The sequence below is a fragment of the Pyrus communis genome, chromosome 4 (assembly GCF_041283825.1).
Source record: "Pyrus communis isolate YQ-2024b chromosome 4, ASM4128382v1, whole genome shotgun sequence".
Lineage (NCBI taxonomy): Eukaryota > Viridiplantae > Streptophyta > Magnoliopsida > Rosales > Rosaceae > Pyrus > Pyrus communis.
Genome location: NC_142568.1, coordinates 15,069,259 through 15,095,099, shown reverse-complemented (window position 1 = coordinate 15,095,099; position 25,841 = coordinate 15,069,259). Strand labels below are relative to the sequence as shown.

The 25,841-nt window shown below is 36.6% G+C and overlaps 3 protein-coding genes and 1 pseudogene across 4 annotated transcripts; 1 reads left to right on the top strand and 3 right to left on the bottom strand.

Moving 5' to 3' along the window:
- Positions 1-451: 451 nt before the first annotated feature.
- Positions 452-2,551, bottom strand: LOC137723319 (protein ALUMINUM SENSITIVE 3). Its single transcript, XM_068462482.2, has 3 exons — positions 2,049-2,551; positions 1,291-1,536; positions 452-889 (listed from the first exon to the last, which is right to left on the bottom strand). The coding sequence occupies exons 1-3, from the start codon at positions 2,397-2,399 to the stop codon at positions 575-577; spliced, it is 912 nt and encodes a 303-aa protein (XP_068318583.2). The 5' UTR covers positions 2,400-2,551; the 3' UTR covers positions 452-574.
- A 9,236-nt stretch (positions 2,552-11,787) lies between these two features.
- On the bottom strand, positions 11,788-12,568 carry LOC137722011 (uncharacterized). The gene is made up of 2 exons (XM_088691943.1): positions 12,289-12,568; positions 11,788-12,176 (listed from the first exon to the last, which is right to left on the bottom strand). The coding sequence occupies exons 1-2, from the start codon at positions 12,566-12,568 to the stop codon at positions 11,788-11,790; spliced, it is 669 nt and encodes a 222-aa protein (XP_088548069.1).
- A 3,055-nt stretch (positions 12,569-15,623) lies between these two features.
- On the top strand, positions 15,624-17,715 carry LOC137723624 (uncharacterized). The gene is made up of 6 exons (XM_088692596.1): positions 15,624-15,940; positions 16,050-16,185; positions 16,318-16,402; positions 16,492-16,539; positions 17,136-17,236; positions 17,344-17,715. Exons 1-6 carry the CDS (start codon positions 15,730-15,732, stop codon positions 17,471-17,473), a joined length of 711 nt encoding a protein of 236 aa, XP_088548722.1. The 5' UTR covers positions 15,624-15,729; the 3' UTR covers positions 17,474-17,715.
- Positions 17,716-18,589: 874 nt separating this feature from the next.
- On the bottom strand, positions 18,590-21,756 carry LOC137722010 (putative receptor-like protein kinase At3g47110; annotated as a pseudogene). The gene is made up of 2 exons (XR_015961636.1): positions 19,006-21,756; positions 18,590-18,916 (listed from the first exon to the last, which is right to left on the bottom strand). The product of XR_015961636.1 is annotated as a putative receptor-like protein kinase At3g47110 (transcript).
- Positions 21,757-25,841: the final 4,085 nt, after the last annotated feature.

Sequence of the window (25,841 nt, the reverse complement as noted above, 5' to 3'; positions counted from 1 at the left end):
AGGAGGAGTAGAGTACCGTGTTTTGAAATCACCTCTCCTACTTTATTACATCAATGGTGTTATTCTTTTTTCAATCATGCTTATTATCAGAACAACAACTTATGTACAGGTAAAAGATGAAAAAGTCTCCAATGTGTTTTTGGGAATTACAATATTTTCCATGTGTTTGTAGCCCAAATAATTAAATAGCATGATGGATGCGTACATATTTGCCACTCAAGGTTCGTTTGTGTCGCATGATTGGGTTGAAATGGAGAAATCTCAAATTTCAAGATATATTGGAAGTTGAAATGAATAGTTTTCATTTGGAGGGGATTAGAAGATGATTAGCTATGAAGGATATTCATCCTTATTAATCCTCCAATTTTGTGAGGATCAAGGTGAATAATTTTTTTTTTTATGAGTAATTCATCTTCTATCTTTTAGGTAATCATAATTTTATAATTACCTATTCAATTTTAATTTATTTCTTTTATTCATTTCAGTCCAATCATGTATATGTACCAAACGAGTCCTAAGAGAAAAGCAAAGTGATCGATTGATACACATTGTACAATCTAACAATTCCAAATCCCTATTCTGAATAGAAAACCTTGGTCTCTAACTGATAAGCCTTGGAAAAGAAAGCAGGCCAACACAGATATGTTGAAAAAATGCTGCTAACTGTAGATGCACCAATCAGAAAGTTCATCACAACAATCTGCAGATGAATGGCCTCCAGAGGAGAAGCTCCTCCAATTATGAGACCAGTCATTGCGCCAGGAAGCGAGATGAGGCCGACGGTTTTCGCATTGTCCAGAACTGGAGACAGAGAAATCACCAGAGCTCTCTTCACCTGCTGCATTGTTGCTTGGCGCGGTGTTGCACCGAGAGCCAACGCTGTCTCTACCTGCATAAGCAAATATTAAAATCCCAACTGGAAAATGACACAAACTAAATTATGATCGTACTGAACTAAATGTGACATTCGTGATCCATTTGCAATTACCAAATCATGAATATTGAACAATATAACAATGCAAGACTATATCTTGAACACAAGTTGTGGACTCCAGTGTCCGTTTGTAAATTTTTTTGTATGCAGCGCTTATGTTTGTCAGAAAAATACTTATAAGTACTTTCTGAAAATCACTTTTAGTTATTTCTGTCAAAAAAACGTCACAAGAGCTTTTGGATATATGAAATCGCTATTGGAAACAGGCAGGCAGTCTTCCTGTGGAAAACTTGTAGGTAAAAGAAGAGAGGGATTTGGTACCGATATGGTTTTCTTCGGGTGAGAAATTAACCTACCAGGTTCATTTGACTTCGAATATCATCTCGAAGTCTTTTCATCGTAACCCCAGTTACCGTCATTGAATTTCCGACCATCATTCCCGCAACAGGGATAATATATCTTGGAGTGAAGGGGAACACGCTCAGCAGCACAAGTAGCAACATTGTGACTGAAGTTCCAGCCAATATAGAAGCCCCAGCAACATACTTCCCTCTAGGAACATGCTTAGCCCTTTGCCCTGCTGTATAACCAGCAACCGTCACCTGTAGGCCAACAATCACAAAGATCCTCAAATAAGAACTTTTACTATTGAAGCAGTAAGAATAAAAAGAGATACAAAACAAATAGAACCGGTTATAACCTTTTAATTACAAATTGAATTGGAGCGACACAAAACAAACAATAAAAGGACACTAAACCGTGTTATATACGGTTTATGGTCTGATTAGTGTTTGATATCTATTTTAGGAATGCATGATCATTCATGCTTTATCAGAAGATGGAAAACGCATACATTTATTCTCTATCCACGAAAACAAAAAAAAACAAAAAAGCAATAAACTCTTGGCTAGTAGGTGACTAAGATAACGAAACTCCTTAAGTAAGCAGAGTAAAATCAGAGGTCTCTACTTCTAAAAAAAAAAAAAAATTAAACCAACCCATCAACACGTTTCAAAAGCTTCATCCAAGAAAAGGTAATGACCAAACAGTTCAATTTTTTCTCGGAAACCAAACACATGGCAAGAAAGTTAGCACAATAGAAAGAATCACAAACCATGAAAAGGTAAGCCAGAACGATCCAAACGGCATTGTCCCGAGTGAAGATGAACTGAAGAACAAACCCGATAATTGAGAGCTGAATGAAGGCCCTAGCAATGGAGTAAATCATTTCTCTACCCAATCCCAGCTTCTGCATGTACGACAAGGCCACCGCCATGAGCACCACCACCGTCGCCGCCAGCGGCTTCACCATGCCCTTGAGAAAGTCCACCATCCATGACAAGTCCATGTTGGCCAGAAACTCAGGTAAGGGAAGAAGAACTTGGGCAGCAAATAGGCCTTGTATGAAATTGGACGGTGCAATGTCTGTGTGGTTTTGTGCGGTGGTGGAGAAGAGCGATGTCATTTGCTAGGAACTGATAACGAAATTCTGATTGCGACGGAAGAAATTAGTAATATGTGGTGAGAGAGAGAGAGAGAGAGAGAGAGAGAGAGGAAACGATCTTCCCCTGAAGTTCGAATTATATGGCGGAGAAAGGAGAAACGACCTTCCTCTGAAGTTCGAATGATATGGTGGAGTTGACAACTCCAAGATTTTTAAGTACTTTTGCACGTACCTTTTGGCATGACGGTTATCTACCACATGTTTACAAATGTTTTTTCTGACAGACAAAACTAATCACAATTTAAATATACGGTGTATTAACATTGCGGTCAGTTTTTTTAAAATATCATTGTATCAAAATCATGTTGTGCACTTTGTAGTAGTCGGGAGTTTTGTGGGTCAACTTGGCGGTGCGTAAAGGCGGGTAGGGCCGGGGTTGCGTGGCGGGAATGGTGGCGGCTGGGCCGCTGACAGAGGAAAGTTGATCCAGTGGGAGAGCTGCTGAGTCTGAATTTTTTTGGTTAGTTTGGTAAATCCACGTCGACATGGCATTGATCCATGAATTCTTCCTCCGTCATGTTTACTTGTTCAATACCAAATCAAAGCATTTCAATCTTTAATCTAAAAATGTGTTCTTAATTATTTCTTAAATTCTTAGAAAATTACTTGTGGTGTTCGTAATGACTGAAAGGGTCGAAGGCCAAGAAGTGAGTTATTTATTGCCAAGAAATGTCAAAAGTTCTTGTTTAGTAACAACAGTAATTTTGTGTTACAAATTCAATCAAATTATAATGTTGCGGCTTTTTTAAAATTGTCGTTATGCTATATGTCAGAAAACAATTTTTGAACCATAAATTGTAAGAGTATCTGCACGCTAAATTTACATCAAGATACTTCATGTAAACGATGATGTCACATCCCGGCCCGGGGGGGGACCACTTCCCAGACCCGCTCCACCACCGTAGCACGATATTGTCCGTTTTGGGCCCCGATCACGCCCTCACGGTTTTGTTTTTGGGAACTCACAAGAGAACTTCCCAATGGATCACCCATCCTGGGAGTGCTCTAACCCCCTTCTCGCTTAACTTCGGAGTTCCTACGGAACCTGAAGCCAGTGAGCTCCCAAAAGGCATCGTGCTAGGTAGGGATGAGAATATACATATAAGGATCACTCCCCTGAACGGTGTGTGATGTCACAGATGAACTATGCATAACGATACATATGGTTGTCAGCAATGTTCTGGTAAACTTTTTAGAGTCGCCAAGGTCAAAAGTGTTTATAATGTGTTTGTGAAATCTTTTGAATAATAGTGTTATAATTTTTGTTTATTTTTATTATAAGAGATATTATTCCGCTAAGTTATATTAGGGAGATGATTTAAAATCAAAACACAATAGATTATATTCGCCACTTAGACAATTCTCATTTTATATTTGTCAGGAAATTAGTAAACAAAATGAAAAAATATTACTTATAACAAATCAAATAACTGTCACTCTTGCCTTACAAATTTGTACTCAAACTGATATATTAATTGGTTTTTGGTAGCAACTGATAGATTGTCTTGATGCTTAGAGTTTTTCTATTTAGGTCTTCATGTCCTGAGTTTAAACTTTCTTTTTCTTCTTAGTGCGATTAGTGTAGAATATTGCTTATAATAAAAAATTAGTAAATATAAAATACATTTTTTAAAAGCAACAGGGTGAATAATAAAATGCATTTCAAATTTTTGGTGGTTCAGCAACATGGTGAGTAATTTTTTTCGTTCTCATGCATACCATGAGGTTAATTTTGTTGTGGATGCTTCAACTTCAATGGGGCAGTCATCTTTTAATCCAATGGTGTGATATTGCTCGCTGTCTGGGCAAGTTCGTCTAGCTAGATTATGAAATTTTCAATACTACAAAATGGACTTATTATGTCACTGGGTGATGTCGTTTTAATATAATATAGTGGCAGACAAAACATTTGCGACACCTACTGAACATAATGTCGGATTTACTGTCACTTGTAAGCGTCATAAATTGTCTATGTCACTTTTAACCGACGTAAACAGTTAATGTCACTTATAACCGACATAATTTTAATAATTTTTAAATAATGGTGTCGCTTAAAAAAAAATAGTGTCGCTTTTAAGCGACATAAAGTATTGGTGTCGCTTCTAGCCGACACTATTTATTGTTTTTAAATATTTTAAAGCTTGCGTCGATTTTGAGCGGCATAGATTTTATTTTTTTAATATTTTGAAACCCAATGTCGATTGTGAGCGATAGATTGATGGTCTTTTTATACTATCCACCATGTTTTCTTCTTCCTCTCTTGCATTTTTCTTAAGGATGAGTTTATGAGGTGGCACGCAACTAGGCCTAGAAAACGGGTCGTGTCTATCGTTTTCGTGTAACATTTGTTATCTGTCTCACCCATTATCTTAACGGGTCCTTAACAGGCGACCCATTATGACCCGTTCAGAAAAAAAAAATTCTTAAATTTGCACATACCACACATTGCCACATAAATATTACTTCAAAACATTAAAACACATTTGTCGTTTAAGTACTAAATCTACACTCGAAAATAAGAGCCTAATAAACAAACATCCACTTCTGTAACTGAAAGCTTGCATGTTATTCATTTTACAAAATCCTCAATTTTCATCGATCATCATGACATAAGATTTTGTGGTATCCACTTCTGTAAATATTTTAAATTGATGATCAAATTAGTTCATTGTATTCATATAGGATCAAGGAGTGTAACTGTAAAAAATCATCAAAATCGGAGTTAAAATAACCGTTAAATCGTGAATTTTTATTTATAACCGTCGAAAAGTTTTGTCTTATTACTTGATCTCTAAATGTTCGTTTTTTGCAATTTTTGGCGTATGTGATCTCGAAGCATATATAAACAAGTTTAACGGTTGGATCGTTGAAATAGTTTCGTAGGATGCATATCCCATCAAAACGATAGATTCACTAACACTTATAGTTTATTTATACTTTCATTAAGTATAACATAAGATTTTATGGTATCCACTGGTGTAAATATTTTAAATTAAAGATCGAATTCATTCATTGTATTCAAATAGAGTCAAGGAGTGTAGTTGTAAAAAATTATCAAAATCGGAGTTAAAATAACTGTTAAATCGTAATTTTTCATTTATAACCGTCAAAAAGTTTTGTCTTGTTACTTGATCTCTGAATATTTTTTTTTGCGATTTTTGGCGTATGTGATCTCGAATCATATATAAACAAGTTTGACGGTTGGATCGTTGAAATTAGTTTCGTAAGATGTGTATCCCATCAAAATGATAGATTCACTAACACTTAGAATTTATTTATACTTTCATTAAGTATAACATAAGATTTTAGTGTAAATATTTTAAATTGAAGATCGAATTCATTCATTGTATTCATATAGGGTCAAGGAGTGTAGTTGTAAAAAATCATCAAAATTGGAGTTAAAATAACCGTTAAATCGTAATTTTTCGTTGATAACCGTCGAAAAGTTTTGTCCCATTACTTGATCTCTAAACGTTTGTTTTTTGCAATTTTTGGTGTACGTGATCTCGAAGCATATATAAACAAATTTGACAGTTTGATCGTTGAAATTAGTTTCATAGAATGCGTATCTCATCAAAACAATAGATTCACTAAGAGTTCATTTATACTTTCATTAAGCATAACATAAGATTTTGTGGTATCCACTAATGTAAATGTTTTTAAATTGAAGATTGAATTCATTTATTGTATTCATATAGAGTCAAGGAGTGTAGCTATAAAAAATCATCAAAATCAGAGTTAAAATAACCGTTAAATATTAATTTTTCGTTTATAACCATCAAAAAGTTTTGTCCCGGTACTTGATCTCTATGTTTGTTTTTTGCGATTTTTGGCGTATGCGATCTCGAAGCATATACAAACAAGTTTGACGGTTGAATGGTTGAAATTAGTTTCGTATAATTTGTATCCCATCAAGTTCAATGGTGTGTGTGTATATATATATATATATATATATTTATATTTATTTATTTATTAAGTAGATTTAAATTTATTTATTTTGTATGTATAGCACTTAAGAAATTGAATGGTATGTATATTTAAGCCGATCCAATGGTCACCAATTTTTAAAATTTAATTTAATGTATATATATATATATATATATAATTATTATAGTTTTTAGGGGTATAAAAATGTTAAATTAATATATATAATTATTATAGTATTTTTTAGGGTTATAAAATTATAAAATTAATATTTTGGATGATCGAATTCTTGATAATGAAAATTTCCATACAAGGGTTGGCGTGGAAGAAACTCTTTTTCTTGAATCATTACCGTTGCCTACTAAGTTTGTTAATCACGCAAATGTCGACAACGAGCTAACAAATGATGACATGGAATAAATATATTAATTATTTTATGTATTAATTAGACTATGTTTCAATTCGTGTGTGATGATATCTTATCATAAAATTATATTTATGTTTTTTTTATTAAGTATCATATATAAATTAAAATTTATTTATTAAAATATTATATGAGATAACATAACGGCTTATTTTTAAATTTTGGGTTAAACTTTAATTTTTTGGGGTGGGAATTTTCCCGCTTGTTTCAACGCCACTTGCAATCATAGTCAAGTTTGTCAGGCTCATGTCAGTTTGAACCGACACAACATTTCCTTATTTCCACGCAACTTGCACTTACTGTCATGTCTGTCAGCTCACGTCGGTTTGAACCGACACAAAATTTTCTTATTTTGATGCCACTTTCATAAGTCTGTCAGGCTCACTTCGGTTTTAACCGACACATTTTTTTCCTATTTCGATGCCACTTGCCTTTCAGTAAGTGTGTCAGACTACTTGACTTAGTGTCAGTTTTAACCGACGCTAAGTCCAAATATTTCCACGCCAAGTGCATTTCAGTCAGTGTGTTAGAGAAAAGCAACAATAGAGCTAAGATATTGGGGTAACAATGCAATCCTTATTTCTCATCTCTAAACCCTTATCGAAAACCTGTGTTTGCGTAATTTTTTCACAAAATTTCTTCTTCTTGATATGGGCAGTGGCCGGAAGGGCAATATTCCCCAGAGGGTTCCTCTCCCCCCCTCTTGTGTATGGAGCGTCATCTTTCAGCAGCTCAAAAACTTCCCGTGCTACCAGTTCAAGTATGCAAACTTCTCAGCTGCCACCTCTAAATATTGTTTTGATGGGTTTGTAGTGCTCTTGTGGGTTAACAGTTTATATGGTGTTGAACAGGTTTGCCTCATTCGCCTTACCAATCAAGCTCCTTAACCCAACCGAGAAACAGAACTAAAAAAGGAAAAATAGTAAGTCCATATACTCAAAGAGTAGCAGTAGACTAGTATTACTGTTAAGCCATGGCATCTCTGGCAACCCTAGCAGCTGTTCAACCTGCCGCCATTAACGGCCTCGGAGGAAGCTCCCTCACCGAAACAAAGCTCGTTGTAAAGCCCACTCGTTAGAGCATCAGAACCAAAAACATCAGGTACTACATGGATATTTGAAAATAGTAAATGCTTCTTGTCTCTTGTTTTTGTATGCATTGTGATGGGTGTGTTGAGTAATATTACTGGTGTGGTCTGTGGTAGTTTAGGAGTGGTGTTGTGGTGGCCAAGTACGGAGACAAAAATGTCTACTTTAACCTTGAGGATCTGGGCAACACCATCGGGAAGTGGGATTTGTATGGTTCATATGCGATGATGATCCAAATGTTAGTGAATATTCTAGTGATTTTTTTGGTTGTGTAAGAAGAAAATGAAAAAGAAGTGAAGAGCTGGCCTCAAAAGAAGTGAAGTTCTGGTGATTTTATGGACGACAACATCATATTAGATCGACTATTTTATTTATTTAACTTACGTGATGTCGGTTTGGACCGACAATAAGTGTGATATATTGTTTATTTGTTACTTAATGTCGGTTTTGACCGCCATCATATCAGATTTTCATGTCGTTTATAAGCGACGTAAGAGCCGATATCTCTTTTAAGCGACGCTGTTGTTCATTTTTATTTTATATTACTTTGCTTTTTGGTGGCGGATTAAGGGGGCTAAGCAACGTCATTACCCTTTTGGTGACGGTAGTATTGGTGCCGCTTCCTCTATCCGACATTGCACGATTTAATGTCGGATTTTTTTCCAAATATCCGACATTAACTGGTGTTTCTTGTCTGCTTTAAAACGTCGATAATATCCCTTTTTGTAGTAGTCTTTGCTAGCTTTTCTTGCTCATAGGCTGTCTCCAAGCCTGAGCTAAAATTTATTTTTTAACTTTTATTCCCCCCCCCCCAAAACCCAACCGAAGTTCAATGTGTGGCCTAAAACCTAAAACTCAAATGAAAGCTAAATAACAGCTAGGATTTAACCCAAATGCACGTGGACTCGCCCAAAGGAAGCCTAGTTTTGGCCCAAAGATGCGCCCCACTTTCCCCACGCGATATGATGCCTTCAGCGCCCGACATGGAGGGTGTTACATCCCACATCGCCCAGGGGAGTGAATCATGTACGCCTTATATGTATATTCATATCTTTACCTAGCACGAGGCCTTTTGGGAGGTCATTGGCTTGGGGTTCTGTAGGAACTCCGAAGTTAAGTGAGTAGCGTGCGAGAGCAATCCCATGATGGGTGACCCACTGGGAAGTTCTCATGTGAGTTCCCATAAACAAAACAATGAAGGTGTGGTAGGGGCCCAAAACGGACAATATCGTGCTACAGTGGAGTTGAGTCAGGGTTGTGGTAGGGGCCGGGTTGGGATGTGACAATTTGGTATCAGAGCCAATCCTTGGCCAGAAGTGTGTAAACAAGGATGTCGGGCCCCTAAAGGAGGTGGATTGTTACATCCCACATCGCCCAGGGAATGGATCATGTAAGCTTTATATGTATATTCTCATCTCTACCTAGCATGAGGCCTTTTGGGAGCTCACTAGCTTCGGGTTCCGTAGGAACTCCGAAGTTAAGCAAGAAGCGTGTGAGAGCAATCCCATGAAGTTCTCGTGTGAGTTCCCAGAAACAAAACCGTGAGGGTGTGGTAGGGGCCTAAAGCCGACAATATCATGCTACGGTGGAGTCGAGTCCGGGTTGTGGTAAGGGCTTGAGGCGAGATGTGACAGATGGCCCATTGTCAGGGTAGCTGTCGACCACCATCAGGAGCCTAACGACTTTATTTTTCATTCGACAGCTGATATATTTGGACCGTTAGTTGATCCAACGGTCCAGATTCAAATTTTGTTTTATTAAAAAAAATCTCATTTTAAAATACATTGAATCCAACGGCTGAGATTGAATATAATAAAATCTAACGGTAAAAAAAATAATCTAACGTTTGAAATTTAAATCCAACGACTAATTATTTAACTTAAAATTCACCCAAAAACCTTATAAATACCTATGTATCTATTCAAACATCCACACAAAACTCACTTTTCTCCTACAATTCTTCCATGTTTTCTTTCTACCATTTCTTCCCATTTCCATTTTTTTTTTCAAGATGGCAAGAGAGCATATTATAAGTTGTAATTGGACCTATGAGGAAGATGTTGCTTTATGTTTGGCATGAGTTTTTATTAGCGAAGATGGTGCCGTTGGCACGAATCAAAATAAAAAGGTTTTGTGGGGTAAAATCGTTGATAAGTTCCATAAAAACTCCAATGCCGGCCGGAAGGAAGGTGGTGGTGTTTACGATCGGTAGAAGGTTATCAAAAAGGCGTGCATTTTATGGAAGGGAAGCTTGGAGAGAGTCGTGGTTGGCATAGGCAGTGGAAGGAGCGCCACATAAATTGTAAGTATTTTTGTTGATATTTTATTTGTCATATACATAATATTATTTTGTAACTAATTGTTTTTATGTATTTTTTGCATAGGGTGACAAAGCAATGACAATTTACAAGATAAGAGGAAAACCAAAAAATCAACCTTTTAAGTTGCATCATGCTTGGGACGTCCTCAAGGATTGTCCAAGATGGGGAACCGATGCGGATCAACAATGGGGAAGACTATTTCAACGTGAAGCCATACTAACAAATGATGTCGATGAAGGTGTCAATAAATTGACCCCCAACTTCTTCTTTTGCAAGGCCCCGAGAAGAGATAAGCAAAAGGAAGCAAAAAGAAAAAGGAAGTCCCAAGATCCAATGAGTGCACAAATTACTACAGGATTTGCAAGATTGACCAAAAGTCATAGCTCTCGATAAGAAGACGCAGCTCGAATGCATTTAGCCATGAAGGAAGAAGGAGATAGGGAGCACGAAAAGTTTAAATGTAATTTCATGAAGGAGGATCTCAGCAAATACACTCCCGAGAGGAAGAAGTTCTTACGTGATAAGCAAAAGAAAATTTTGCGAAGGCATGCCACAAGAATTATATTTCAAGATGATGATTCATCTCAAGGCTATATCCCAAGTCCACCACCAAGTCAATATGATGGATATCATTATTAAAGTTTATGTAGTAGTATATGAATTATCGATTATATTAAGTTTATGTGGTTTTTTAATTGTCGTTTGTATTAAGTTTATGCAGTTTATTACTTGTCATTTATATTAAATTTATGACTTAGTAATTATTGTGTGTACTAAATTTATGGCTTATTCATTATTGTTTCTATTAATCTAGGTGCCTTCAATAATTATTGTACTTATTATTGCACACTTTGATGTACAATGGATGCCTTCAATAATTCAAATGACATTCAATAATTTTGACAACGTACTAGACAAGACAAAAGACTTGTCACAAGAAGACACTTCAATTTATTACTAGAAAATACCAACATAGTACACTTAAAATTATTACATAAAATAACAACATAGCACACTTAAATTTAACACAAGAACACATTAATACACGAACATCATCAACGTTCACCTTCTCGGCACCATATATACTCAACCAAATCCTTGTGGAGTGTGTCATGACCTTGAAAAGCTTGAATTCTGTTTAAACGTCTCATATACTCACTCAGTGTGACCCTATCCTATCGGGTCTCATATGTGATTTCAGCGAGATATTCAACATCTTTTACCATAGCTCTTATATGTGTTGGTTGGTCGTCATCCATATCTTCGTTAGAATCTTCTTCAATTTTGACATACTTATCTTCCACAATCCTATTGTGCAAATTTATGCACGTCATCATGATTGAATGGAGGTCTTCGGCATGCCACAATCGTGCAACCCCTCTAACAATGACCCATCAAGCTTGTATGATCCTGAATGCTTTCTTTACATCCTTCTTGTAAGACTCTTGTCTTTGCGAAAATAATTTCTTCTTCGCACTATCGGGATGAAAATAACTTTTCACAAAGGTAGACCAACTAGGATAAATACCATCAGTTAAGTAGTAACCTAGCTTATGTCTATTACCATTTACCTTGTATCTTCATTATGGTGCTCATCCATTGACAACATCATCGAACAGAGGAGAAGACCAAAGAACGTTGATATTGTTGTTTGATTTAGGAGCACCGAAGAATGCATGCCAAATCCATGTGTCGTAAGATGCCACAGCCTCGAGCACGATGGTTAGCTTGTTGTGACGGCCCTTGAATTGGCCAGCCCAAGAAGTAAGACAATTCATCCACAACCAATGCATACAATCGAGATTTCCTATCAGGCCAGAGAAGCCTTTTTTGTCTGCCTTGCGTCGAAGCCTATTCAAATTTGCACAATTTGGCTTGCAGAGGTATGTGGCTCCATATATGGCTTTAATTGCCTTACATAAGCACTTCAGGTTCTCAATAGCAGTACTCATCTCAAGTCGGCAATACTCGTCAGTTGAGTCTGCAGAGCATCCATTAGTTAGCATCCGAAATACAGATGTGAGGTTCTGATGAGGTGATAGACTTTTTTTGGCCTACGACATTTATCTTCCTTGCAAAGTAATGGTCATGACTGACAACTGTGTTTAAGATGCTTTCAAAAAGCTCTCTCCTCATCTGAAACCGCCTCTGAAAATCAGGAGCAAGATAACTTGGACGTTCGATGAAATAATCTTTCATCATCCGATCATGACACTTTTCTCTATCACGCTGCACAAATGAACGCCCCATGATAGAACCATGATAGCTAGACTCGGCATGGTGCTCATATTGCATAAGCGAGTTTGCAAATTCAGCTTCTTTGTTGTTCATTTCTGCATCCGCATTGTCAAGGCTTACTTGGTATTGTGTCATTTGCATGCCAAACTATGCCTTCTTTTATCACCTATTGATGCGATATTAAGGATTTTTAGGAAACAAAAACACTTTGAAAGTTGAAAGATTGGTGAATATGTTGTGTGATGTTTAGATATTCAACCTATGTTCATGTAGAGGATGATTGAAGGTTTGCATTTCATGTGTGTAGGTTTGTGTTGCGTTTCATATGTTTTGTATATATTTGGTATGTGTTTCGTGTGTCATGTGTTTCACATGTTTGGTGTATTATACATCTCTATCATGTGTTTTGTATGTATTTTGGTATGCGTTTCGTGTGTGTCATGTGTTTCACATGTTTGGTGTGCTATACATCTCTATCATGTGTATATGTGTTTCATATATGCTTTGTGGGTCTTGTGTGTTTCATGTATTTTGTGTTTATTCATCTCTATCATGATTCTCACATTCTTCCATAATGTTTCATAAATTTCATGTATCGATTTAGTGATTTTTCAATAATTATCGGAATTTAAATATTTTTATGTTAAAATGTGTATAAAATTAATTTAGGATAGTCTACATAATGTTTTTTTAAAAAGTTAATTTTTTAAAAAAAAAAAATTAGCCTAAATTCATTCTTTTTTGGGGCTAAATTTTTAGGTCATAAAGGTTGAAGCAGAAAAGCTGTTTCTGGGCTAAAACCTAAATTTAATGGACTAAAAAATTTAGGTTTTAGACCAAGCGTTAGAGATGGTCTTAGGGCTTTTCTTTGTAATTGTTATTTTCATCTAAAAGATAAAATAAAAGGGAGTTTTAACAAAAAGTCCGTGGTACTGTTCACTTTAACAAAAAAATCACATTTTTACACTAAAAAGTCAATCATGGTACCATTCACTTTAGCCTTTATTTTATCTTTATCGTTAAAACTCAAAGTTTTCAAGCATTTTTTAGTAGTTTTCTTAAAATAAAATGCATTTATTCAGTTTTTAATATTAAAGGGCATGTGCTGAGATCCAACCCTCACATGCTATAGCGGAGATATCAAATTTCCACTCAAATTTGATATATAATATTAAATATTTAATTTGTTCCCCTTTAATTCTTCGCAGAGAGATCCGTAAGTGGCCATAGCAATTGGATTCAGGAATTAACTTGACTTCTTAAAATTAAAGAGGAGTTCTTCGTCAAGATACTTAATAACCGATTTAAGAAATTATGTATTCATGATTGAAATCATTTGTATTATTAACTACTCTGTAAACATCATTTATACAAAAAATAAATAAAATAGGAGATCATTTAGTCATGGAACTATACAAAAATATATGAATAAATCCAATAAAAAAAATTACGAATTGTTTATCTATTTGCTACTGTTGATTGACTAAAAGATCTTGTTTTTAATTTTTTTTTTTTTTTTTTGCAGGGATAATCTATACAAAGTGATTTATAATATAAACAGTTCCAATTATAAATACTAAGCTTCGTAAATTGATTTAATGTTTAAGTTTCGGGTTGTTTTATAAGGTAATAAGAATTAATTAGGAAACCAAACACAATTATCTATATTTGATATATGTAGAGATAATATGAGGGAAAGAAGAGAGAATCGAATATAATTTGTTGGATGGATGACTTATTGTCTTTTTTGAAGTGGACTTATTCCCTCATAGGAACGATTGGGTAGGTGGCTGATCTGTCTACTTGTATTCAACAGTTGGACATGGTTTGTTTGGATTCCAAGAGAGATTCCATCAGAACTTGCAAACTACTCGCACTACATTGAAGTTAAATCCTTGTTTGGTTTGTTTGGCTCCTTGTTAATCAAGTTGTGAGGAAGTATATAAGTTCAATTGTTTTACATGAAGTGAAGGAGTCAGAAATTGATTTCAGGAGGGACCTTTTATGTCATATAAAAGAAATTAGACAAAATTTTAGCAATATAATTAGTTGGAGAAAAACCTTTTTTTTTTTTTATTGGCAAGGAAAATTTTAATCAAACAAATGTGATGGAGTTTTAAAATTTGTATGAAAATTTTGATATTGAGAAGATTCTTTCATAAGAACATAACTTATTTACGAGTTACGATAAAAAAGAATTAAGTCTCAAACAAAAATTTAAGACAAAAAATCAAAACTATTCCTATGAGATTTTCCTTTTAACATAATTTAATTTTCTTCTAAATCGCATAGACCCATTTTATATGAAAGGACTAGAAAAAAGGAATTGAATTTAATATTGTAAAACAGAATGCTAGGTGTAAGGTTGGATTTTATTCTTTTAAAAGGTAAAATGGCATAAGGTTGGGTTTTTTCAAAAAAAAAGAAAAAAGAAAAAGGGGTAATGTTATGAAATTTCGAACCCATCCATACTAAATATATATATATACATGTTGGTAATATTGGTAATATTCCAGGATGGGGCCAAACTAAATATGTATATATTGGTAATCTCGGTAATATTCCAGATGGCTTGGCCTATCTTGGCTTTCATGTGGCTTCGCCACTGTTTATGTATATTATTAGAGTCCTTAAGAAATAATGACCATGTCAATAGTCAGATGATGATTATACTAAATACATATTTTTACATGTTTTATATATGATTGTCAAATAATAATTGTATTAAATACATATAAGTATTGTAGTTAATCCCAACATCATATTACTGCTGGTTCGTCGCATTTGGGGATGCCTGTCGAGGACGTGCTGCATTTTACTCCTGGTTTTACTGATTCTAAGTTTAATTTTAGTCTCCGTTTGTGTAATGGAATTTGTTTAGCTAAGTTTGCTTTGTCTATTAGCAATGAGCTAGTTTAGACTGAGGAGCCTCCTCCTCGTGTGTGGAAGCTCCTCCAAGACATGACTAACTCTCTTTTGAGTTTGCTTCAATATAATCGTTTCACTTAAAAAAAAATCCCAACATCATATTCTCACAGAAGACTATTCATTAATTTGGGCTGAGCTTCAGACATTTAGAACCTGGGCTTTCGTCAAGCCCAATCTAATGAAAGAAAAGCAACCGCACTTTATAAATAGGTCAGGGGCAGAATCTATAATTTCGCTACAATTCCGGGGCATTTCTCGAAACGACAATCACTGTCCTCACCCCTTGGTACTCAGTAGAGCAGAGACTGACGCCGCACCACTGTGAAGAATCTCCAAAAGCTCGAGAAAAAGCAAAAGAGAGAGCAAAAATGTCGAAGCTCGGTTTTCTCCGCGCCGTAATCACGTCAAACCTCGCCGTACGTACGGCCGTGCCGCAGAACCGCGGCCTCCCTATGCTCCTCGGCGAACCGGCGAGACGGTTCTCGACGGAAGCCGAAAACCCGCCTCAGAACTCCCCGCCGTCTGATCAGCCGCAGGATGCTTCACCGATCGAACCATTTCTCCAAACCCCAACCACAGGTATTATAAACTTTCATTTCCATTTTCAATTTAGGGTTCAGGGTTTTGGGGATTTAATTTCAATGATGAAATGTGTCAATGGCAATGTGTTGCATATGATATTTTTAAGGTTTGGTGTATGGGAAGCTGCTTGGAATCTCGAGGTATACGCTGAAGACCGATGTCGTGAATATGCTGGAGGGCTGTAATTTGAGCCTGGAGGATGTCAAAGTTGATTACAATCGGGCCTTCACGCCGATGGGAATGTAAATTACGTATTCTCTATTTTGTTTATTTGCCAGTAGATTGATAATTTGTTATGCCATGCAATAGATAAATTTGTTTAGGTGCTCCAAAAATGTTTGGTTGATGATTTGGATATGCATTTTGGTTGTTAGGGTAGTGCAATTCCGGTCATGGAAAGCTTTTGATAATGCAGCTAGGGTGATTTCCAGGAAGGGCCGCCTGTTTAAATTGGAGAGGGTAATGATGTCATTGATGCTTGATAGGATATAATTGTTGCGCACGTATTTTGTGTCGTGGTGTGCTGATGGTAGGTTTGTGAATGACAGGCTAACCGATCGCTGTGGGACAATCTTACTCCCCATGATGGAAAAACTGTAAGTCAAGGTTTTCTATTGCATGCTTATTATTGTTTTCAATTAAATGTTTGACCAAGTTGGTCGTGTGAGTTACTCTTCATGCAACAAATTCCCTTGCTATGTAGAATGGACTGAGTAGTAAGACAGGATTGATGAATATTTGGCTTTCGAGGATGAACCTAATGAATTCAAATTCTTCTGCAAGGCAATATATGCCATAGGCAGTTTGACACTCTAAACAGTTGAAGTAGGTTTTTTATCTGGATAATGCATAAATATTACCTGGATAGAGTTGCTTCTTCTTGAAAACAGAATCGCTGGAACTACCATGTGGCAACCTAGTGAATTTTTGTTTAGTATGTTTGCATGCACCTTCGCAAGAAAGTTGGTAACTGAGGTTCCATATGTATTGACTTTATTGATCAAACAGAAACAGGCTCCATCGGGTCATATGTAGACTGAGTCTTCGTAATTTGGACTTATTGTTTCCCATATGTCAAGTATATGCCATAATTATTTGAATGTAGTCTATACACTTTATCTTACAATTAATTTGCTATCACATGATGAAAATCTTTCTGAAAGCATTGGGAATGGACATTTGGTATTATCAGGTTTTATTGCAAGGAATTCCTCAAACTGCGGCTCCAGAAGATGTAGAACGGTTTTTATCTGGTTGTGAATATGATTCATCTTCCCTCCAGATAATTTTCAGGTAAGCTGAATGGCTTGCGAATGAAACGTACTTATATGTATAATATATATTGAAATGCTTTTACTCTACTTGATTTTTATTTTTATTTTTTTGAAACTATGTTGCAGGTCTTTCCCAGAACCCTCTAAATTTGCGACTGTTCGCTTTCCGTCTCAAACCGAGGCAATGAATGCATTCCTTGCGAAGAACAAAGGCTTCTGTCAGAATGGTCAAATTTTGATGCGCGTTCTCCATTAATCCTGGTTTGTTGGTTCCCTTTGTCAGAAGAATTGCTATGAGACATGATAAAATGAGAATAGGATTATGTAGTATCGTGTCGTTGTGCGGCCCTTTAGGAATTTGCATGGTATACGATATGTCTTTTTATGAGGCCATGTTTTTATTTACTGGATTCAACTCAGGAGTAGAAATGTGTTCATTCCTTACGCAGGAATGGGTATTCCATTCTTTCTTTTAATCCCAAGTCCTATTGCTAATAATTACAAGCATGCATAATTTTAATTTCTTAACGTTACGATGCATAATTTTAATTTCTCTATTACAAATATATCTATGAAATGATATGCTACTTTAAGATTTTGACTCAGACATCTAAAAGGGAAAACCTTTTAACGGTTTCACACAATTTTGGGATCACAGGCCATAATAGGAGGGAAATTTTGCGTTTTTCATTTACCATCTTCGGTTCATGAAGGTGAAAACATTTGTTTGTCGACCTATATTAGCATGCGGATTAGTAATGTGATTGATTGAGGGTCAAATGGAAATGAATAACAGTACAGATTTGTGTGTTACCTGTGAGACATTCAAATGACATGGTGGGAGAATTGCAGCAGTGAACTGGAATAATGATAAAGGAGTCATAGACTGCCATTGACAATTAACCATTTAACAATATGATTGAGATTTGAGACTAATAAGACCAATTAAGCGAGAAAGCTACCAATTAATTAAGTTACATTCTTTCCATAACAAACAAGTGCGGGAAGAAACATGATTTAAACATTCTTTCCTTATTCTACTATATAAAATGCTAAGTTCAACCTTACATAATCTCACACAAATTTCATACGTATAATATCCTTACTCAAATGATTTCTTGCACGCAGATGAGACGAGGCTAATTATTTAACATTACCTCACATTTATTAGTCCTGTTATCCTAGACCACAAGGTTCAAGTGTGGTCACCCACCATTCGATCTTATGTCCTCCACTGTAGGATAAAGATCGAACGGTGAGTGACCATAATTTTCTTAGACCACGGGATCTAGGAGAACGGAACTCTCACATTTATATTTCTTGCCTCTACCTCTTAAGTTGAGATATGAATCTCTAATTGTCTTTAATTTGTTCACAACAACATCCATAGACATTCGCTCTGACGGTGATGTGGCAGAGCATGAGAGTCCAATTTGCATCACTGAAATTGAGCATTCCACCAACCTTCTTGCTTGAATTGGGCTTCCATCAACATTTGCATCTTCACATTCGACGAGCAGCAATGGGTCAACTATGTCCATGGCATGGTCAAGCATCGCCATGGCAGTGAACTGGTGAATGCTCAAACCATCTTTGAACATGTCATCTGTAGGTCGTCTTCCTGTGAACATTTCTAGCAATAGTATTCCAAAACTATAAACATCTCCAAGGATGGAAACTTGGCCTCCCATGCCATACTCTGCCATTCAATACATACATTAGAACTTAATTTGGCTTTGTGATAAGTTATTAGGAAGAGAAGGCATTGAAAGTGATAGAAACTCATACCTGGAGGAATGTAGCCTATTGAACCCTTTAACCCGGTTGATATGGATTGACTTTGAGCGGGATCATTAGACGCCTCCAAGAGGAACCTTGCTAAACCAAAGTCACCAACATGAGCTACCATATCTTCGTCAAGAAGAACATTATTTGGCTTTATATCACAATGAACAATTGAAGTTTCGCAACGGTGGTGGAGATAATCCAATGCAGAACCAACATCGATTGCAATATTGAGTCTTTGGACAAGGCTCAATCTCTTACTTTGAGTGTGCTCGTCATTTCTCGGATGCAACCACATTTCTAGGCTTCCATTTACCATGTACTCAAAAACTAGACTTTTGAAATCTTGACCCTGGTTGTCAATGCTTGAGCATGCAGTTATGATCTTCAGAAGATTACGGTGCCTTACGCTTCTCAAGGCTTTGCATTCATCCATAAAACTCTTGGACACTCCTTGTTGTTGAAGGTTTAATACCTTAACTGCAACTAGAGTTCCATCACCGGGGACTACTCCTTTGTAAACAGAACCAAAACTTCCAGAACCAATCAAACTAGAGAACCCGTCAGTTGATTGAACAAGTTCTGAGTAAGAGACACCTGATTTCCAATCTTTACAAGAACGTGAGGTTACAGGTATACTCCTTGGCCTCTTAAGCATTGAACGAGCAACAATAAAGCATGATATACCAATTATGAAGGCAAGTGCACAAGCTACCGAGATGACTACTTTTCGAGCAAACAATCCTCGAGATGAGTGAGGCTTTATGTTGGGGCATGCAGGTAAATGTAATTTCGAGCTACCACCACAAAGCTTAGGATTTCCAAGAATTGCGAGACCAGTTGCATTTGAAAAGATTCCTTCATCAGGCATTTTACCCTCAAAATCATTATATGAAAGGTTGAGATGACTAAGAAATCTAAATTTGCCTAGAAATTCCGGAATTTGACCGGATAAGTTATTACTCGAAAGATCAATTTCTTCCATGCTTGTTAAACTTTTGAGAGATTGAGGAATTATTCCTTGAAACTCATTACCTTCCAAATGCAAGAGCACCAACATAATACAACCGCCAAGGCTTGTGGGGATTTCACCTGATAACTTGTTTCCTGATACATATAGCCCTGCTAGATTTACCATATTTCCAACTTTAGATGGTAGTGGACCTGTCAACTGATTGTCAGACATGGTTAAATATATTGAGAGGGAAGAAATCTGAAAAAGCTCTTCAGGTATGGTGCCTGCTAGATTGTTCCTAGAAAGGTCAAGCAATAGTAGACGTTGGCAGTTTCCTAGACTTGGAGGTATTCTTCCCTCAAATCCATTGCGACCCATGTAGAGCTCTGTCAATGAAGTCAAGTTACCTAGGGATGACGGGATTGACCCAGAAAATTTGTTGACGTCCAAATCTAGCTCCTCTAACTTCTGAAGCCTCCCAATTTCTTTAGGAAGACTACCACTGAAATAGTTACTACTCATTCCAAGAAATGTCAAGTTTACAAGATTGCCAATGCCTGTAGGAATTCTTCCATTTATCCAATTTATCCCCAGGTAAAGTGTTGTTAATTGGGTAGAAAGGTTGGATATGGACTCTGGCAGTTCACCTCCAAACTGATTATTGTCAAGACACAACAGCTGCAAGCTAGTACAATTGGACAGGAAGCTGAGAAAATTTAAGTCGCCGGTTGTCCTACTTCCCAGTCTATTGCTACCAAACTTTAGTTGGACCAAGCTTTGCAATCTTCCTAGACTTTTTGCTGGGAGTGGTCCAGTGAAACCATTTCCAGTAAAATCAAGAACCTGAAGTCTAGAGGCATTTGACAATGATATAGGAATTTTCCCTATGAATTTGTTATATGCACCGTGAAATTTTTTGAGATTTGGAAGAGTAATGCCTACATTGGTGGTAGCTCTCCATTTAGATTGTTTTGGGTAACAGAAAAACGTGTTATGGAAGAAATGTTATAAATCGAAGAAGGGATCATACCGGACAGATTATTCACCGAAAGGAAGAGTTCTTGCAAGATGGTTAGACGCTTGAGCTCATTAGGTATGCTTCCTTCAAAATTGTTTTGGGCAAGACCAAGGCTGTATAAAGAAGATAAGTTTCCCATCCAGTACGGGATGGTTCCAGTGAGATTGTTCTGAACAACCCATAGAACATTTAAATTCAACAATGAACTGAATTGGTGCGGAATCTGCCCAATAAGACTATTGGAGTAGACACTAAGAATTCTCAATTGTGTACAGTGAGATATATTCTCTGGAATTTTCCCACTGAAGGAATTGAGAGACAGGTTTAGATGTTGCAGGCTTTGTAGACGACCCATTTCCTGAGGAACTTCACCATGAAAGCTGTTGTTTTCCAGATTGATGGCAGTAAGATAAGTAAGGTTTCCAATAGAAGGTGGTATGGAACCTACCAATTTCTAAGACTCCAGTTCCAAGGTCAGGACTCTTTTGGTAGGATGGTTGCACTTAACGCCAGCCCAACTGCAAAAATGGAGGGAATCATTCCACGAGTTCATGACATGGAAAGGATCTTGAGTGATTCTTCTCTTGAAGTCAAGCAGCGCCAAGCGATCGGTTTCATTTCCCAGGCTAGTGCTACTGCTGGGGAGTGTTGCAGATTCAAGACATGTGCTCATGCATAAAAGAATGAAGCCATGAAAGAGTTTAAACAAACTCAGCCAACCATGACTAGTACGTGCATGCTCCATCCTTACCAAAGTACAAATGGCAAATAAGAAACTCTCTCTCTGTTTTTTTCTCTATTTTGGCTGTGAAATTAGAAACCAAGTTTTGTTTACAGGAATTCATACGAAACACAAATACACGATATTTGTATCCCATAGAACATGTCTTGGTACAAATAGGCCGCAGCTCCCACGGTGTCTAGCAAGGAACCAAATTAGTCTAGCTCCCCGGTAGGTCTTTATCCTCACAATCAATTTGGGTTTAATTACAGGCCCTACCACTGTGGAATCAACGAGTGGTTCTTCAATGAACAAATTTTAAATCACTAGGAAAAGTAAAACTCCAAGCATTATGAGATTGCTACTGCTAGCGAGCAAATTTGAGGACCAAAGATAGTCTGCTATCATCTAGCAGACTTGGATGACCAAATACTGGCCCTTTTGGTGGGAAGGATGCACAAGTTGCATATGCACCTTTAATTACACTACCGTGGCATTTGTTGCCAATAATATAGTGTTATGTGCAAGTATTTTTTTCATATTGCATTGTATTAGAGTGATTGCTAGTATCTTTCCATATTGTGTCCGGAGTTGATGGCATCAATGCTCCCTTTACTCCATCCCTTGTAAGTTCTTCTTCTTAGGATTGTTTTTGTCAAAAAATACTTCTACTTTATGAGTTTCTACCAAAAGTACATTCATTAGAAACACATTAAAATCAAGTGCTTAGAAAAAAACTTGGAAGTGTTTTCTGAAAAAGAACCTACCAAGTGTATTTTCAAAAAATGTTTTGTGATCGGGTTACAATTTTAAGTTTTTATGTTAAGGGTAATTAAAACTGCTTCTAGTTGTCAAAACACGTTGTTAGACCTTTCAAAAATAGTTCCGAACATGTGGTATCCAACTCTCAATCGCACCTTGTCCTCATTCAGGCTGTTTTGTTGATTTAGAATCATACTTATTTTTCTACACCTATAGGGCGGCCCTATTAGGACCTACCTATCAATTCATACATTAACAACATGTCACGGTTTAGAGTGTGACTCTTTCTGTAGAAATCCACAATTTTCTGCTAACTTTAGAAAAAACAATTAAACAAATGCATTTATTAGTTCAAACTATACATTTTCAGAGATTAGAACACTAATTACTTCTGACCAAAAAAAAAAAGAAGAAAAAAACTAATTACTTAATTAGTAATGCATGCAATGCATGCTTAGGAATTAAGATATTGTTCAAAGAAACTCTCTCTCTCTCTGTTTTTTTTCTCTATTTTGGCTGTGAGATTAGAAACTGAGTTTCTTTACAGGAATGCATACGAAACACGAATACACAATATTTTTATCCCATAGAACTTAATCTTGGTTGAATGATAGCCAGTGACAAATAGGCCGCTGCTCCCAGTGTCTAGCAAGGAATGGGAAGACCATATTAGTCTGTATCTCCCCGGTAGGTCTTTATCCTTACAATCAATTTGGGTTCTTCAATGAACAAATATTAAAGCACTGGGAAATGTAGAACTGCAAGCATTATGAGATTGCTACTGCTAGCTACCAAATGTGAGAACCAAAGATAGTCAGCTCTCATCTAGTAGACTTGGATGACCCAATCCGGGCCCTTTTGGTGGGAAGGATGGACAAGTTGCAAATACACATTTAATTACAGTACCGTGGCGTTTTTTGCCAATAATATAGTGTTATGTGCAAGTATTTTTCCATATTGCAATGTACTATATTGGCTGGGGATGTTGCCATCGGTGTCCCCTTTACTCCGTCACTTGTATCTTCTTCCTCTTGGAATTGTTTTTGTTGAAAAACACTTACACTCATAAGGGTCTAGAAAAACAGTTGGAAGTGCTTCATAAAGAAGCACCTACCAAGGGCATTTTCGAAAAACGCTTTAGTGATCCATTCGCATTTTAAAGTTTTTATGTCAAATGTAGTCAAAACCGTTGCTGGACCGTTCAAAAACAGTTCCAAACATGCCGTCAGTCCAACTCTCGATCGCACCTTGTCCTCACATTCAAGCTGTTTTGTTGATTTAGAACCATACTTGTTTTCTATACCTGCAGGGCCGACCATGCAATAATTTCAATTCATACATTAATAACACGACACAGTTTTCTTCCTTTGCCAAATTGCTGGAGTGTGATTTTTCACATAGAAATCCACAATTTTCTGCAAACTTAGAAAATCAATTAAATAATGGAATTGTTATTAGTTTTCTAAAATTATCATTGTGTACCTTAAACTTTTTATATTTAGAAAGAAAAATACACTTATGAGGAGTACACAATGAAATTTTTGAAATGTCAATAACAATTCTCTTAAATAAATGCATTTATTAGTTCAAACTATGCATTGACCATCTTTCAAAGATTAGAACACTATTTACTTAATTAGTAATACCTGCATGTTTTTTTTGTGTGGCCCTTTACCATCATGGTGGAGAGGAGTGTGGCATTGCATCCCAGCGTGGGTTCGAACCCCTCGGCTCCCTAATCTTAACATCTAATCTAACAAATCTATCGTTTGACAAAAAACTAGAAAACCCAACAGGGGAAGCAAGTACAAGAAAGGCCAGAACATGTCCAAGTGAAAAGGTTGAAGACAGAGGAAAGTAGATACACTCTAAACAACTGAAAAGTCATCCTAGAAATCAGACAAACTGCAACTAGCATCCTATCAGTGACCAACAGAGAAGTGAGGCTGGTAGATCAGAGAGACTAGCAGACCTCAATTAGAGAACTACGGGCGGGCATGGCAGCCCGTCACGAGAAAGTACCGTGACCAGTGAGGTAGGAGGCGTTGATACAAGCTTGGTGATGCGGTGCGGACAACAGTGGGATTCGGCGCCCTCTCGTTGAAAATAGCCGAGCATCGCTCTTTCCATATTTCCCAACAACCAATAACATTTAGAACCTTTGGTGTGGCTTTGATTCCCCACGCAATTGTCCAAACCTCCCTATCAATAGTATGAGAGGAGGAAGCCATGGGTTTAGGGCCTCTTTCTTTGTCCAAAGACTCAGTGATACCCACTCTTTGCACTAAAATCACCCTTAGAATTCCAGGGCCAAAAAAGGGAGTCAGGTTCCTCTAGGTTGTACGGGGGAATATATTTGATCAATGAAACATCTTGAGATGATAAAATATGAGATACGGAGACCGGCACTAAAATGATCCCTTTAATGCCTGCATGCTTAGGAATTAAGATAATGTTCATATCTTAATCATCAAAATCTCATACCAAACCGTTGTGCTCATAAATTCATCATTTGTATCCATATTAATTTTCCTTGTTTACACCTTTGTTTTACTCTTTTATTTAGGTTTTACGTTCTTTTAATGTTTTGTAGGTGGAAAACGAGCTAGAAAGAAAGAATTGAGATTAGAAGGCTTTACAATCCTATGTTGTCAGAACTGTCTTCGTAGATCAGTCAAATTTGATAATTAAACTGTACTGACTCAGGAAGAACAAAGAGATGAGCTATACATGTTTGGAAAGCTACGGATTTCTGTTTTCTATAAAATTTGACGGTTCATAAATTTCATTTTTTTTTTATATGGAGTATGGCAGTTTTAGTGCATGAAGGTCGATCTACGTGCTCGAATCCAATGCTTCCTACGACTAGGCATCAACCTTGATAGATTAAGATATGAAGGCATTTTAATAAAAGGGGACCTTAAGCCGATAAGGTTAAAAGAGAAGGGACGAAACAGCTGGAAAGAGAATTTTGAGTTTCCAAGAAGTCTGGAAGAAAATAAAATGTGTTGCAGTCCTATTAGATTAGGAATGTGATTGTGTAAATCCTAATGGATCTAGGAATATCTCTTATATTCCTATTAGGAGTTGATTACCTATTAAGAGTTGTAATTCTAAAATGGTAAGGAATTAACCTCCCTACTACTATAAATAAAGGCACAATGGGGTGGAATAAAACACGCCCACAATTACACATCTCTCTCTTCTCTCTACTATTGCCGCAACTTTCTCTCTCTCTCTCTATAGCCTTCATAATCGTTCAGTAAATTATGCCTACAACACGTTATCAGCATGCTTTTTGCTGCGCTAACTAGAGAATTTATTCTTCAATCAGGGGAGTATTACATTTTTTAATCATGCTTTTTATGATTAATCTATTATTT